This window comes from Bufo gargarizans, chromosome 11 (genome assembly GCF_014858855.1).
Source record: "Bufo gargarizans isolate SCDJY-AF-19 chromosome 11, ASM1485885v1, whole genome shotgun sequence".
NCBI classification, from domain to species: domain Eukaryota; kingdom Metazoa; phylum Chordata; class Amphibia; order Anura; family Bufonidae; genus Bufo; species Bufo gargarizans.
In genome coordinates this window covers 1,313,836-1,330,491 of record NC_058090.1, presented here as the reverse complement: position 1 = coordinate 1,330,491, position 16,656 = coordinate 1,313,836, and the positions used below count along the sequence as shown (strand labels likewise).

The following is a 16,656-nucleotide window of genomic DNA, read 5'->3' as shown; positions in this document are numbered from 1 at the left end:
ACTTCCGATGGTCTAAGACAGGCATGCTCAACCTGCGGCCCTCCAGCTGTTGCAAAACTACAACTCCCATCATTCATGGACAGCCTACAGAAGGTGGGAGTTGTAGTTTTACAACCGCTGGAGGGCCACAGGTTGAGCATGCCTGGTCTAAAACAAAACTTTGTAGCAATCTAAAAAAAGATAGAAGTGCGAGTATTCTAAACATAGAAGGATAACAAGTATAGGATAATCAGTACTTCGCACATATACGACCCCAGCACATCGCCTTTTCCTTTTGTTTTATATCCACATCCCAGGACTGCAGAATATTTTCAGGGATTAGATGTTGTCTCCTGCTTGCGTATAACGCTGCCCCCCACACCTACGCCGCACATGAGCGTTGTACCAGTCAGCACTGCTACATATGAAACAGCAGAGAAGTAGAATCTGCAGGATACAGCATTTTCTTTGATTGACTGACTGCAAAGGAACTAATGCCCATTATGTGAAATATTCTTTGTAATTATGTCTTATATTAGACAAGAAGAGCGCAAGTCATTATCCAGACTGAGCCCATTGTCTGGAGAAAACTCCTCCTGTCATTCATTCCTATAGGGGATTACAATATATCATCACCCTGATCGTAAAGCCTAATCGACCCATCTCCAAGCCGTACGTCAGCTGATGAGCAGATGCAATGAAGATGCCTACAGGTGCAGATTAGCTGTAACCTGCCCAGAAAGCGCTGTCCTATCGATCCGTTTTCTCACCTGTAGGGCATTCGCAGTGAAACCCGTTGATTTTATCGATGCATCGGCCATTGTGTTGGCAGGGGCTGCTGGCACATTCGTCTGTATTGATTTCACAGAACTTCCCTTCATAACCTAACAAATTAAAGGGTAAGAGTTCACATAACTAGACCAGAACAAGGGGGTGCACGCTGCCAATCATCCTATAACCCCAGATGGGCGCACCTGGCATACAGATACACCGGAACCCTCCAATCTGATCCAGACAAGTGCCGTCGTTCTGACAGGGGTTGGAGAGACACTCATTAATGTCAGTCTGGCAGCGAGGTCCTGTGTAGCCCGGGAGGCAGTTGCACTGGAAAGAGCCCTGGGTGTTGATGCATTTTCTGCCGTGCTCACAGGGGTTGGCACCTGTATATTGGAAAGAAGGGTTAATGTGACTTTTTTTTATTAATGTTCAACTTTATGTTATTCATTAATTAAATAGCTCCTTACCAAGAGAACATTCGTCCACATCATGGTTGCAGGCAGGCCCGGTGTAGCCGGAGGGGCAGGTGCAGATGGCCTTGCCATTCACTGGGTTGGTGTTACAGTTGGAGCCTTCGTTGCAGGGGTTGCTAATACAAGCGTCATCCAGGTGACAAAGCAGACCTGTAACGCAAGAAAGGACGCACAGAAAAAAGATAAAATGGTTGTGAAGAAACAAGCTACAAACGAGAAATCTTCCCAGAATCCTCTTCAGACGATCTGTCCTTACCTGTGCGGCCATGTGGACACTCGCAGTAGAAGGACGCCACGCGATCATGGCAGGTGGCTCCATTGTTACAAGCAGCGTTGGCACAGTCATCAATGTTCTCGCTGCAGTCCTCTCCGGTCCAACCGTTGACACAGACACAGTTGTACCCTCCGTGGGTATTGCGGCAGGTGCCTCCATTCTGACAGGCGTTTGGCATCAGCTGGCACTCATCAACATCTTCAGTGCAGTACTGGCCTGTGAGAGGAGAATGATGGGGTTACTATGTGGCAGCACTCAGATATGAGATGTGTCACCGTGCACACACACATAGCCGTACCTGTCCAGTCCGGAGAACACTGGCAGTTGTAGGTGTTCACTCCATCCACACAGGTGCCTCCATTCTTACACTGGTTTCCCGGACAGTCATCAATATTTTCCTCACAGTTTTGACCAGAAAATCCTACAAAAGGCATAAAATGTATAAAATGAGTCAAAGATTAGCCAAACAGGAAGAATGATTTAAAGCCTTCTCGTTATAGATCATATGGGGAGGGCGTTCTTCGTGTTACAAGGTTTTCATCGATTTACAAAAAATGTGGCCCTTAAGGAAATGGATTCATGATGTGAAGGATCAAGATAGTTTCCTCAGCCGTGTGTAGGCGAGACGCTCGGATTGCTCTAGGACTGACTACATTATAGCACCAGTCCCTGTAGACCCCCAACAAGGGGTCCATCCTCTGGGGTATGCAGTAGATGGAGGGCAGTCACTCTCAGTTACATGCAATCTGTTGCTTTGTTTGCAAAGTGCAAGAGACATTTAGCAACGAGTAAGATTAGAGCGTCTGCCGCAGCCATCAACGGGCAGGGCCGGGACAAGTCGTGAAACTTGTGATAGACTTCTATTGCTGCCGCCATCTTGATTGTTGGAAGCTGGAACACAAGACCAACATGTGGCGAGTTACTCATTAGACAGGCTACTGCCGGCTCCCATCAGGGCTTACAGCACACTAAGCCTGGGCCATAACGCTCACTATTCCTCAGCTATTCCTCCTGTGCACATGTAAGCTCTGCCGACAACTCTGTCCCCCCCCCCCCCCCGACCTCTCTGGCATGTTGTAATACAGCACAGCCGATCCTTCGCTCAACCCAACCTCTGCCATGAAGGTTTGCCGGGACACTCCATACACATTAGATGGTCGCAGACATTCCTCTAATATGTACTGGCAGCTTAACTTTTAAAGCCTTGTTTGGGAATTTTCTCTGTAGAATGCTTGCCCCTGACGTAAAGATTCTGCACCTATTTACTTGAGGTTCCGAAATCTCCTCACGTCACCATTTTCATGATCTTACATCCAGAAGCTGACAATGCATATCGGAGCTGAGGGTCTGTCACAATGTAGCAGTCTAGACCACATTGGCTGAAACAGGTCACCTGTGTTGACACACAGTAAGAAACTATCAAGGCAAGAGAGAGCTTTGTATCCAGTTTAGATAGTTCAACACTGTAACATACCCTCAGCTGTAGTGAATACATCTGTCTACATTCCATTTCAATGTTTGAAAATGTTACAAAAAGTCTTCCTGTGAGAAAAACTCTTCCGAATAACTGTACGTTTACTGTAGACACAGTGAGGTAAGTGCGGGAGCGATAAATCAGCGGGCAGGTCGGTGAGAGTATATGACCGGTGTGAACCAGGGCCGTGCCATAAATCACTGCGCTCACAATGCATCTCATAACAGCAGAATTTCTACTGCAAACCGCAACCACCACACAAATGCTTTAGTTCAGCAACAGGGGCCCGGGGAGGGGCCCCAAGCTGGAATTCAGCGTGAACAATGGAGAAACAATCCTAGCTTGTGTTTACAGTGACAACATTACCGTTTAGCCGGTGTTCTGTCCATAAACCCTACCCAGTGAAAATACCATACTCCACGTGACTTCCGGTGATGCAATCAGTTGGAGAAGGGGGTGTGTGCCTCAGCGCAAGCGCACTACCACGGGTGCACAAGCACACTATCAGCTAGGGATAAGTAGATCTGATGGTTGTTTATCTTCTGAAATCTCTTTACCCTCACACTGGGCACGTGCGGACACAGTGCTTCAGATGCATTGCTGACTGGCTTCGAGGTTGACGTTTCCTGTTCTAGAACTGTGCGCTCCTCGCGGGGTCAGCATCCGTCTTCTTAGAATCAAACCATCAACAGTGACGCGAGCAAAAGGTTCCTTAAAAAAGTGCAACCAGGACTCACAAGACATGAATGTGCAGCTGCAGCCAAATCCTTCACTTATCACAACTACACCCTGGTCACCTCCACGGCTGCATCCTCAGTTCCTCGGGTTCCTCATTAGCTGTTGGGCTGCACAACTTCCCATCTCCTTTGGGCTCCTGTGTCCGTAGGGAGCATGCATCATTGTGTACACAACTGTATATGCAGCTCCAGATGTGACTGGAGTATAGAAAGTGAATGCAATCACAGAGCCAGATGTTCACCTCAAAGTCTTATCACAACTAGAACATCCCCGCCAACTGCTTCCCGACTTCACCTTTAAGGCTATGGCCAATACACACGAACCCTGAAAACTGGTAATTTTGTAAAAATTAATTGTTACAGGGCAAAAGTTCATAGTGAATGGCCATATCCTTGTATTGTGGAGGGAAGCGAGTGATTGTCCGTGCAACAAACAAACTCTTCCTGCTGCAACACAAGAAATCACAAGGCCAATGCCCACACGTAGTACAGGGGTCTCATGTCATCATCCAGCACTCTGCATATAGTCACGGTTTACAGCAAGCTAGAGAATGGACATACCTGGCAGACATGTGCATTCATAGGAGGTGTCATCTGTCTGACGGCAGGTTCCACCGTTTTGGCATGGAGGCGGGTTGCAGGGCATGTAGGGGATTTCGCAGTAGTTCCCGGTAAATCTGCTCTTGCACTTGCAGTAAAAGGATCCATACTTGTTCACGCACATTCCTCTGTTCTTGCAGGGTCTCCGTTTGCATTCGTTAATATCCAACTTGCAGGTTTCTCCATGAAATCCTTCCGGACATTTACAGACGAACTGGGAATCGAAGGGGACGCAGCTTCCACCACTGGCGCATGGGTTGGAGGCACACAGGTCTGCTTTCTGGCACGTGTCACCTGTGAAAATATTACAATACATCAGACGAAAACACTGAGAACATCAGAGTTAATGAAACATAAATCACATGTGTTCCAGCCGTTCTGGACCTGCCATTACTGAGGGTAGAACGGCAGAGGCAGCAGAAATATTTCCAGGAGATGTATATACCTGTCCATCCTGGGGGACATCTGCATTTATAGCTCCACTCATCTGTGGTCAGGTCGCAGGTTCCACCATTACGACATGGGTTGCTGAGACACACGTTGTCCTTCCGGGTGATACACCTCAAGTCTTGGTACCCCAGCGGGCAGCTGCAGGTGAAATAAACGCTGTTCCCTCTGATGTCATATTGGCATGATCCACCATTTAAACATGGATTACTGTTGCAGGGATTGGTGAATTGGCACCGCTCACCAATATATGGACTTGGGCATCTGCAAGAAAAAGATCAGGTTCAGGCATGTATGCAGGTTTTGACACAAGGCATCTTCATGTAGTGTCTCTTATCAGCTGTTTCAGGCTGGGCACAGTATTTCCCAATGAAGTGTCCCTGCCCCCCATGACAGCTACTTCATGTCATATCTCCAGTGCCGAGACATTTACCTCCGATGTGTGACTGTCATCAGATGTTATCTTCATGTTGTTTAAGGCACAATGTAGATCCAAGGATGGAGCTTTGCCAGCAGGACCCCCGTGTATTGCGGCTACGGGATTGACTCAGTGGTTGCTTGTTCTGAATTCACACCCCAGGATTAGTTTAGGAACTTGTGCAATACAGAAAGCTGACTAGATCTGTCCTGCAGTAAAGTTCAGCCTCCAGCGTGGAGGGCGAACTAAGGTGACACTAATACTATTATAGATCTGACTGTGATCAGTTTTGATCACTTACAGATACTATAAAAGTACAAATGCTGATTAGCGATATGCTAATCAGCGAATCGGTGACTGCGGTGCGGTGGGCTGGGCGCTAAACGATTACTAACTACCTAACCAAGGGGCCTAAACTATCCTAAAACCTAACAGTCAATACCAGTGGAAAAAAAAGAAGTGACAGTTTACACTGATCACTTTTTTCCCTTTCACTAGGTGATTGACAGGGGCGATCAAGGGGTTAATTGGGGTGATGGGGGGTGATCTGGGGCTATGTGTGGTGTTTGGTGTGTACTCACTGTGATGTCTGCTCCTCTGCTGGAACCAACCGACCAAAAGGACCAGCAGAGGAGCAGAGAAGCCATTTAACACCTTATATTTATAAATATAAAGTGTTAACTGGCTTCTGATTTGTTTTTTTGAAAATCATCAGCCTGCCAGCCACAATCATTGGCTGGCAGGCTGATGATGAAATACTCCTCTAACTTTTGCCAGCCCGCGATGCGCATGCGCGGGCCGGCTGTGAGCGTCATCTCGCGTCTCACGAGATGACGCGCCAATGCGTGACTCTGCCTGAGACAGCCGCCTCCGGACCGCGATCCTGCGTTAGGCGGTCCGGAGGCGGTTAATGAGAAGCGGCACCTGCCAATGGCGAGTGCTGCCCAATCAACGTGAAGAATGAGCTGGGATTGTGGGTGGCTGTGCTCCCTGCTTCCAGCCGGGGAATGTGGCAGGCCAGAGTAGCGCTCATGAGAGAGGCCATTGTCCTGCAGCCACCGAGGCCAGTTAAGGCATGTGGCCTGTATGAGCACATGCACTCACCTGGAAAGTCCGCCTCACTCCATGCTTTTCCAAGACATTCACAGATGCGTGCTAATATTAATATCCTGTGGCTCTCTCGTGGGTTTGTTCCTCCACATGTCGGCCAGACGCACCTGCAGGGGATGACATTCCAGAAACTGCGCCAACCGCTCGCGGTCAGTAATGACTGGTGGGAACCATGAAACTGGTGATCCTGATGGCAGGATGAAAACCAGCGTGAGAACTACGTAAGTCCACGGGAGTGTGGCTACCACATGACTGACCCGGGCCGCTGATGGTTTATGAACAAGCAGTGGATACGCCGAGGGGAGATTTCTAACAGATATTGACTACAATCTGGAGAAAGGAGCTCACAAAGCGGTCGTGTCCACATCACTGAGGGCTGGCTGGGCCCCAGGTGGTGGGAGGGTGCGTTTACTTAGAGTGGCCCTAACACAAGGGACCGGCTTTCCCGAGTAGATGGATTTCCAACACAACACATATTTCTACAGTTGAAGGGACAAGTCCATAAAAGATGTGGGGCCACCACCCATTACAAATACAAAGTACAAATGAGGATGAGAATCCTGAAGCTTTCCAGGACTAAAGGCCTGAGGTGTGAAGACCACAGGGCTATGGAAATGGCGTGGAGTTTCACTATTGATTTCACTGTTCAGTGTATAAAGCTGAAATCCACAGCAATGTCTGGATGTAACATATGAATCAATGCAGACTCCGCTATGTTTGGCCGTACCCTGTTGGTCCCAGAAAGGTCGGTGAACTCCAAGCTGATGGTCCTATCCTACATGGATACACTGTAACAAGCCCTCAGTAAGATTAAGACTTGTTCAGAATGGGTTTTAGACTCTAGATTTTCTCCATCAGCAGACGAGCAAAATAATTGATGACTTCATATAATACTGGATCCTTCCTATACCCCCCACATAGCTGCCACCAGTAGCGGGGAGGCCAGTGCCACATTACATAGGAAACTTAAAACCCAAAGCCAGATGATAAATGTGTGAGGTACCAGCACCATCAGTTTCAGGATGTAGGAGCGTCTCCTTCAGGTCATTTAGAAAGAAGCACATGACGAATCTCCTGGAGCCTCAGATCTGAGGATATTCATGACAGGATCTACGGAGGATGCGCAGTTAGCTGCATGTGACCAAACCGTGATATACGGAAAGTGATCTGGTCCTGTGCGGCTCGTGTGAAATTTGTCGTCTCACCTTATGTATAACAGAGATGCCAAATACATAGTCAGGAGATCTTGTGTGTGACCAGCAGTCAGGCAGCAAACTATCGCCGGCAGCTGCGAAATTCTTATTCGTTATTAAATTGAGTTAACAGAGAAGAAAAACCTGAATGAACCCTAATGGTGTCCAGTGGATGGCGGTTCTATATTATAGAGTACACCCACCGTGGCACCCACGCAATAGAACTCGTCTCTGCACTTCCAACTAATGGAAATCTGTGATTTGGGTGTAACCCATAGCAACAAAGTAGAGGGCTCTGCAGGACGTGCTGCATACCGAGGTGACAGGAGGCAGTCCGTCATTCTGCAAAATGCCCATCAAAAGAGGAAGCAGCAATTCTACTTTACTGTAATAAACCAAAAAGGGTCATTTTTGTTATTAAATCAGCTACATTACAGCCATCTGCCGCACATTTACTGCACTTTAGAACTTCAAGAAAACGTGGTATTTGTGCCTCGTGCCGATTGCCCCGCTGCCAAGACTCTCAAGATGACAGACGTTTCCCCCGACCTTTCACCCCAGCGCTATTCCAGAGTTCAGGGATTGCAGCCATTGTGTGTGCAGCCATCTGTCGTCTCCTCAATGACAATGGAGCCAGAACAAGGGGAGAAGCCCGAGGCGTGGGAAACTGACGTAACACTGCAAGCAGAAAATGTCATTAAGGTTCGGGCTCGCTTGTCAGTGGTGTCGACATGCTGCAACTGCGTCAGTTGCAAAAAATTTACCCCTTATGGATTTCACATCAAATTTGTGACTTTTGTGAGTTTAGTGGGAGAAATCTCCATCAACTGGAGGATCGATAGGAGCGCCATTTATCAGGCCATGGCCATATTGTACACATTTGGCTGTCGTCAGTGGTAGCTGCAGATTTGTGGCCTTATTTTTCCCGTCTCTGCCGCCACTAGAATAATAATATATATTTTTTAACAATAATTTTTATCATAATTACATCAACGGTGAACATAGTCTGTGGACGCAGCCATGCGTAAAGGCACATAACGTAAATAACATTCAATTAACATACAATTATTCAATTTCACATCCCGTTATGTGAGAGTATCAGGGGATCCACTTGGATGCTGCAACCTGGTACTTCTGTTTTCAATGATGATTATAAAAAGGTTGCTGCACATGGGTAAACATCCGACAATGGGGAGACAACAATAACATTAGCAAAAAAGAGGGGGGGGGGGGGTGAAATCCCTGGTACACTTGTTTGCTTGAGTTTGGGTCAAATGTCGGATGTAACAGAGGATAAGGCGAGTAGTATGCGACCTATCTTAGACTATGCTCACTGGCAACGGCAGAGCGTATGTACTGGTCCGACAACCACCCAAGCCACCTGTTATGCATAGTTATTCTGTTATACATCGTTGCGGCAAAGACCAGCTCGCAGTGCATGTGGAAATTAACCAGCTGAATCACCTCGGTAATGGAAGGAGTTAGCGCCAATTTCCATTGGCGTGCTATTACCTTTTTGGCGGCATTGAGGATGTGGGCTACAATACATCTAGCTTCGTGTGGGATCTCATTCAATCCAATTCCCAATATAGCCAACTCCGCTTCCAGCACCAATTGCAGATCTGTCATTTCTCGTATTAATTTAGATATATCCATCCAAAAACTGCCAACTGACGGGCAGTGCCACCACGTGTGTCAGAGTACCGATGTTACCACATCCTCTCCAACATAGAGGTGAGTAGCCAGGAATAATGTGGGACAGCCTATTTGGGGTTAAATACTATCTAAGTTGGATTTTCCTACTTTGCTCCGTGTGATTGATACAACTGGAACATTTCACAGACCAGTGTAAACCTGCTGTCCAAGAGGATAGAGAGAATTCTTTCCCCAGTTCAGCTTCCCATTTGACATAAAAGGCTGTTTACCCCCCTCTTTCTTTAAGGGTAGCGCCCTCTTTAAGTAATATGTCTAATGGGTCATTCATATCTAGAGTAGGTTGTGGTGGCACTGTGAGGAGCATATGACGGATCTTCAGGTACTGATAGAAAAGTGAATTTGGCAAATCAAAGTTAGATTTTGAGACATTACATTCTACAAGAGTTGTCATATAGACATCCCAGGGTGCCTATTCCACAATCCAACCACTTGGAGAGGTTGAGCATAGGAATATGATACTCAAGAACTGTGATTGGGAATACATTATGATCTAGGTATGTGCGTGCTCTAGATTTATGAAATCGTATCCAAGCTAAGGAAGTGCCCTGCATGGTCTTCAACCTCAGGGAATGAGTAAACAGTTTGAACTCATAAGCCGCTAATAGTGTCTTCAGGGTTTTCCATTTAGGTAAGTGTTCCTCTATAGAAAGCCATCTATGGGGTATACCCAGGCACCACCACTCCATCGCCTGATCTAAGAGATTAGCATGATAATAACTATGCAGATCTGGAACTCCTAAACCCCCTAACCGAATAGGAGGGTGTAGCGCCTTTTTTGTGACCCTAGGTCGGGTGCCGTTCCATGTGAAATGTAGCATATCTGCATGTAGCTGCTCAAATATACTATGCGGTATTGTACTGCAAGTGGGATGCAGCAAAATTTATACAAGATATTTGGTAATATAAGCATCTTGACTGTGTTTATCTTTGCGATACAGGATAACTGCACCTGGGAGTACTTCAGTAATTCTAATCTCAGATTTTTAAAGTTTAAAATAGTCATCCTAGAGACCGATTGAGTAAGTTCCACTCCCAAATAAGTTAATAAATTCTCATTCCATGTGTACTGAAAATGGTCACAGATGCTATTTTTTTGTGAGGTAGGGACATTAACGGGAAGTACAGTGGTTTTAGAAATATTAAAGGGATTCTGTCCCCTAGTTTTCAGTTATAGAGCTGCAGACATGCACGGCTAGATCGCCGCTAGCATGTCCCCAATATACCGGTCCTATAGGGCTGTGTGCTTTTATTTTGTTTAAAAAATTATTTTAGAGATATGTAAATGAGCCTTGTAAGGTGCCCAGGGGGCTGTACGAACGTTCCTAGTGCCCAGCCACGCCCCCCTGTGAAGGAGCCCAGCACCGCCCATGTCCTCCGAATCTCCTCCTTTCGTCACAGTTAGATTGCCTTAATCTCGCGATGCTGGCATCATTGGATTCCCTGGATTCCCTGTGCTGGCATCAGCCTCAGGGAAGGAACTGCGCATGCGCGAGCTCACGCATTGCGAGATTACGGCAATCTAACTGTGACGAAAGGAGGAGATTCTAGCAGCGATCTAGCCGTGCATGTCCGCAGAGCTATAACCGAAAACGAGGTGACAAAATCCCTTTAAGCTTGTAGTAAGAATTAGAGGAAAAATGGGTTACAATCTCGGCCACTGCCTCCAGGGATGTAAGGGGGTCTGATAATGTTAAGATGACATCATCGGCGTATAGTCCAATTACGTGAGAACGGTCACCCACCAAGATACCGGATATTTCCCCACATGTTCGAATCTTTTCTGCCAGTGGCTCCATAAACATAGCAAAAATAAGGGGCAACATTGGGCACCCCTGTCTGGTGCCATTGGTAATTGGGAAGACATTTGATAAAAAAAAAAAAAACTGAGGCTAAAACCCTAGCAGAGGGGGCAGAGTATAACCCAGTAATGGCCTTTAATATGTACCCCTGGAAACCAAATTTTTGAAGCACCTGGTCCAGGAAACCCCAGTGGACTCTAAAGAGACAAACACTGTGGGGCTCCTGGAGCAGCCTGCTATTTGAAGTAAATTTATCATACGCCTGGTGCCATCTCTACATTGTCTGCCAGGTACAAACACTACTTGGACGGCAGCAATTCGGGAGGGAAGGAAAACGTTAATACGGGCAGCTAGCAATTTAGCGAAGATTTCGAGATACACATTAAGTAAGGATATGGGCCTAAAAGTCTCCAGAGCAGTAGGGGGTTTACCAGGTTTAGGCAGGGTTACCACTGTAGCGGAAAGCATGTCTGGGGGTATATTACCAGTCATCATAAAAGTAGAAAATAATTTTTCAGAGCAGCAGAGAGTTGAAGGTTTTGTAATATTCTACTGGGAACCCATCTGGTCCAGGTGCCCTGTTGACTGGGGTAGCCTTGATGGTTTTCAGAATTTGCCCTTTAGTTATGGGTTGATTTAAAAGTATTTGATGTCAGAGTAGGGATAGTTAAAATTAAGGAGTCCAGAAAAGAGGTGATTTTAGCTGAAGAGGGCTGAGGGGTGTTGTGATCTAGATGTAAATTATATAGTGAAGAGTAATAAGATGCAAATGCATTAGCTATGTCCTGAGGATGAGTAATCGGTGAGTTAGCGTAGTGCAGTCTATCAATTCTGGCTTCCGCCCGCTTGCTTGCGCTTTAGTCTGCGAGCTAGTATAGCACATGCTCTGTCCCCTGTGTGATAGAAGTGTGATTTAAAGCGTTTCAACCCTGATTATTGGCGATATAAGAGCAGAGACCTTAGGTGTAGCCTGCTCTTCTGCAGTTCTTCTAATATATTGGAAGTCTGGTGTCTTTTTTCTATCTCTTGCAGTTGAGCCAAGGCCTTTCCCATTGCTTGTTCTCTAACTCTTTTCAGATGTGCAGCAGACTGCAACACTAACAGCATACCTCGCATATATCTATGCAGATTTCTGGAGTATCATTAAAGCGCATAAATTCATGCAGTGTAGCAGAGAAACCATTAACCCTCTAAAGACACTTGAGAAGATATGGGTTCATCCTCCACTGTGGGGAGGGATGATGAGGTAGGCTATCACTATACTCACAGACGCATGGTCTGACCACGTGGCGCTGCAACGTTTCTCACAATTTTTGTCAATGAACGGTCAATTTTCTATTCCCAAATGTGATATCCATCTGATGGCCATGAAATTAAAGAAAAGCTGGTGGGAAACCAGAGCGCCAAACACAAAATCAGCTAAAAAATAAAAATAATAAATCACTTTGATCATGTGGAACCCAGACTAAAGAAAAATGACCTGAAAATTGTTCATAAACCGAGATGCTACTTAAAGGGGTTATCCCACTTAGCCTATTTATACTTACCTGCTGTCAGCGCGCCGTTCACTTCCTGGATTCTGGCTGGGGGTGGGCTTTATCTTGATTGAAGTCTTCTCCCGGCCGGGCCGCGCGCTGAACTGAACGCGCACGCCGCTCGTGGCTCTGTACTATTCTGGCCAAGAAGAAGTCACCATCCACATGCGCGGCAGCGTGCGCGTTCAGGACAGCGAGCGGCCCAGCCGGGAGAAAAGGATGAGTCTTCTGCGCAAGCGCGGGCTCCGGGATTCTGGAAAAGAGCGATGTCCATAACCAGGGGAGACCGGATGACAGCAACGAGGTAAGTGGGGATGAATTTTATCCTAAATGGTGGGAATTTGTTAATCAAATATATTTACAAAAATGATCACTGTCAAATCATTAACAGATTTAACAGTGATCATTATGATGGGATAACCCCTTTAAGACAACAATTATTTCCTGACAGCCCAAAAACAACAAATTAGTTCCTGACAAACTCCGTTACTAAGACAAGATGCACAATTAAGTGAAGAAGCACCTGGCAAAACTCAAAATTGGGTTTGTGCTGATTGACAGCAGGGTTTATTCGTCCGTTCACTACCAAACACTTTCTAAGTAAGTTTGCATCTTCTAGATACACATGGTAAGGACTTGTGCACACGATCATTGTCAGTTTTGCTATTCGCAAAACACGGATACAGACCGCGTATATTCTGTATTTTGCTGAACGGAACTGCCAGCCCCTAATAGAACAGTCCTATCCTTGTCCGTAATGCGTAGGTTCTAATTTTTTTTTTTTTGCATAACTGCTATGTGGACATACGGACATGGAATGCACACAGGGTCATTTCCGACCCATTGAAGTGAATGATTCCGCATACGGAACATCACAAAACGGAACAGACATGGAAAAAAATATACGTTCGTGTGCATGAGCCCTAATATTGAGCTACACAAGCATCAAGACAGATGGAAAACCAGACCAGTCGGTGGCCCCGTATCATCAATAGATGGAGCCTCCACAGCTCCCTGCCCACAGCGTGGGGACAATTCTCAGAACACCTGCCCCCAAAAACCACAGATGGTCAGTTTAACCCTCGGAGCTGTGCAGCATACGGGTAGGCTACCCGACACTGCTAGATTTGAATGTGTATTTCCCTTTAAGCCAGTCAGGCCGGTTACCGGCAATCCTTGTCACAGCCAGCAGAGGGAGCCCCCAGTTCAGTATAAATAGGCTAGGGCCTAGCTCAGGTAGGCAGAAGTTTCTAGACTCAGGGCTGAGAGGGTAGAGTAAGCCCTGTGACCGGATTCCAGATCCGAGGAGCAGGTTCCCCTCCTGAGTCCGCATTCATAGAAGCAAGAAGGGCATAGCTAAACAGCCTGAGGACACAGAATACCACAGAGGCCAATCTGATAAAGCAAGAGGTACTCAAGGTAACAGAGGAGGTACTAGATAAAGACAGCTTCAAGGATACGCCAGCTATAGGGCATTAGACCTTGGAGAATAAGTCACATGTTTCAGGACCAGTCAGGAATAGTGTGCAAGCCGCCTGTACTGCATCTCCTGTAATTAACACTCTGTAAAGAACATTGCTATAACCGGCCAGTCTGTACTTCTAAGAACCAACTGTATTCAAATAGAAACCAACTGTCTTCCATGGAACTGCGCTTCCAACTGCGTCCATGTATGATTATCACTGACATTCAGTAAAGTTCCAGTTTTGGTTGGCTATCCCGTGGTTGCTTCCTTCTTCTACATTACTATACACGGCGTGTCACCGTTTAATTGACACTGGCGTCACGAACATTAAATACCTGCCGGTTACAGCATCTGCCCAGATTTGAAGACGACAGTGAATCCCAGGTTAGTGGGTTACTCTGCACTACAAAGCCCGGCATACACTACTGACCCCCTGGGACACTGCATCGCTCTTTTTGGCGTCACGAACAGGATCCGCATACTTCTGAAGTGCAGAGAAGTGTGAACTGTGTGCTTTAACTATTCCACCACCGTATTGCAAGGACTGTACCCTTTATTTCCAAGCCGGTGGATTAAAATTGTGCCTGGGAGGAATCGGAGGCGCTGTACTGTGTTGCGCTACTCCCAGAGGGAAAATCGTATTTGTGGACTGTGATTTATTGGACTTTTCAACACCCTGCTTGCTGTCAGGGAATAGTGATCAAGATGGCCACCAGCCGCCTGGAGTAAAGTTTCCCGCGCTGCTGAGGACCTTCGTGGGCGGATCCCTTCAAGAACACCGAAAAGCCCGCCCCTCTTCATCATCGCACCGCCGCTGCCCTGTTTCCTCTACGTCACCGCGGTCGCAGGAAGTCCGGAGTCTCTCGAGATTTGGCCTGCGCACACCCGGCGAAACCGGTAAGAACTTGTATCCGGAGGGAAGGGGATTGTTCCGGCCCCTTTAGTCACCAGCGGCCACCTCGTAATAAGGTAACATGTCAGATCCGGGAGTTGCCGAGCGGCCGGACCCGGGAGAGCTCGCGGCTCCTAATCATCCTATAGCCCCCAGCATGATGCCCTTTACCATGCCTTACTATTTTGGGGCCCCATGGTTTCCCCACTACAACGGAGAGGCCCATACCCTAAGAGACTTTAAAGAAAAGTTGCTGGCCTTATTCAAACTATACCCCATAAATGCCGATCAGCAAATGGAAATCTTGCTAGCGCAACTGGAGGGGGCTGCCCGCAGAGAGGTATTATCCTGGCCTGCTGCGGAACGGAGTACTCTAGAGCAGATATTCACCCGCCTCAGGGCCACTTTTGAAACGAGGACTGCCTCAGAGATAAAGATGCACTTCTTTGGCAAGAAACAGAAGTCCGGTGAGTCCCTCCGTGACTATGCCCTATCACTTCAGGAGGCTTTGGGGGCTGTAATTCAGATAGATCCCAAGGAAGCTGATAACCAGGATCAGACCCTGAGGGAACAATTTATTACCGGAGTGTCTAGTGAGCAAATAAGGACCCAATTAAAGATGCTGTCCGCCCAACACCCTAACAGTACCTTTCTGGACTTTAAAGAACTGGCTATAAAAATTCTGGGGTCAGCAGTATCTACAGAGTTGAGCACCCCACCTGAGTTATCAGCCTGCAGGTCAAAACCGTTTATCATTAACCGAGCTGAGGCCGGTCAAGCTGTTCAAGCTACAGCTACCGATACTATCGCCATGCTGACAGAGCAAGTAAATCACCTCACTAAAAGCCTAGAGAGAGTGTGCAGAAAAATGGAGGAATGGGAAAAACCTATGATGTCAGAAGAGGAGTTCCTGTCACCCTCTAAGCCGTTCCCACCTCCATACCAAGAGACTCACCCCAGGGATCCTGGGAGGCGCAATAGGGGTCGCAAGCGGCCCGTGTGTACATACTGCAAAAAGGTGGGACACACAGAATCCACTTGCTGGCAGTTAAACGGGCAACCCCTGAGGCTGAGGACCACCCCTCGGGAGGTAGAACACTAGGTCCAAAAGATCCGAATTGGATGCCACGGTATGTAGGATCCCATCCTAAAATCAATGTGGAGATTAACGGGGTCCCCTTTGAAGCCCTATTAGATACTGGGTCTCAGGTCACTACTATTCAGCTGCCCGCCTTTGAAAGATTCTGGGACACCAACCAATTGACCCAGCCGCCTGAATCCTGGGTAGAGATTATCGCCAGCAATGGCAAACCGGTAAAGATCCATGGATACTGGGAACCCACCCTGCAGGTGGGAGAAGTAACCTTGCCTCAACAGGGGGTGATAGTAGTACAGGCCGGCGACAGAGGAGGACATCCTGTCATTCTAGGCACCAATGTCTTCAAAAACTGTTATGCAGAAATACTTGCCGTATTACACCAGACTCTGCCCACCGCTTCCTCTGCATCCAAGAGGGTGATTCAAAAGACTATCACTGTGTTAAGTGCCCAGCAGAGGTTTGCTAACGGGAAAGGAGAAATTTGTACTGCCAGGATTCGTGATAATAAGCCTGTGACTTTGCCTCCTAATTCCCAAACTCTCTTATGGTGTCGTGCTGTCCTGGGAGTCCAAGGCCAAGATTATCCAGCCCTGGTGGAACCAATCCAGATGGAGAACTACCCTTATGTGAGAGCTGCCAAGTGCCTGGTGAACGTCTCCCAAGGTAAA

The 16,656-nt window shown here is 47.1% G+C and overlaps 1 protein-coding gene across 1 annotated transcript in view; it reads right to left on the bottom strand.

Annotated features, from left to right (window-relative positions):
• Positions 1–16,656, bottom strand: part of LOC122921490 (neurogenic locus notch homolog protein 1-like) — a 59,739-nt gene that overhangs the window by 23,955 nt on the left and 19,128 nt on the right. The window contains exons 3-9 of the mRNA XM_044271487.1: positions 4,760–5,025; positions 4,276–4,608; positions 1,802–1,924; positions 1,486–1,719; positions 1,224–1,379; positions 954–1,139; positions 750–863 (exon numbers count right to left, since the gene is read on the bottom strand). Of these exons, the coding sequence (XP_044127422.1) occupies positions 750–863; positions 954–1,139; positions 1,224–1,379; positions 1,486–1,719; positions 1,802–1,924; positions 4,276–4,608; positions 4,760–5,025 (1,412 nt within the window). The remainder of the gene's footprint in view (positions 1–749; positions 864–953; positions 1,140–1,223; positions 1,380–1,485; positions 1,720–1,801; positions 1,925–4,275; positions 4,609–4,759; positions 5,026–16,656) is intronic.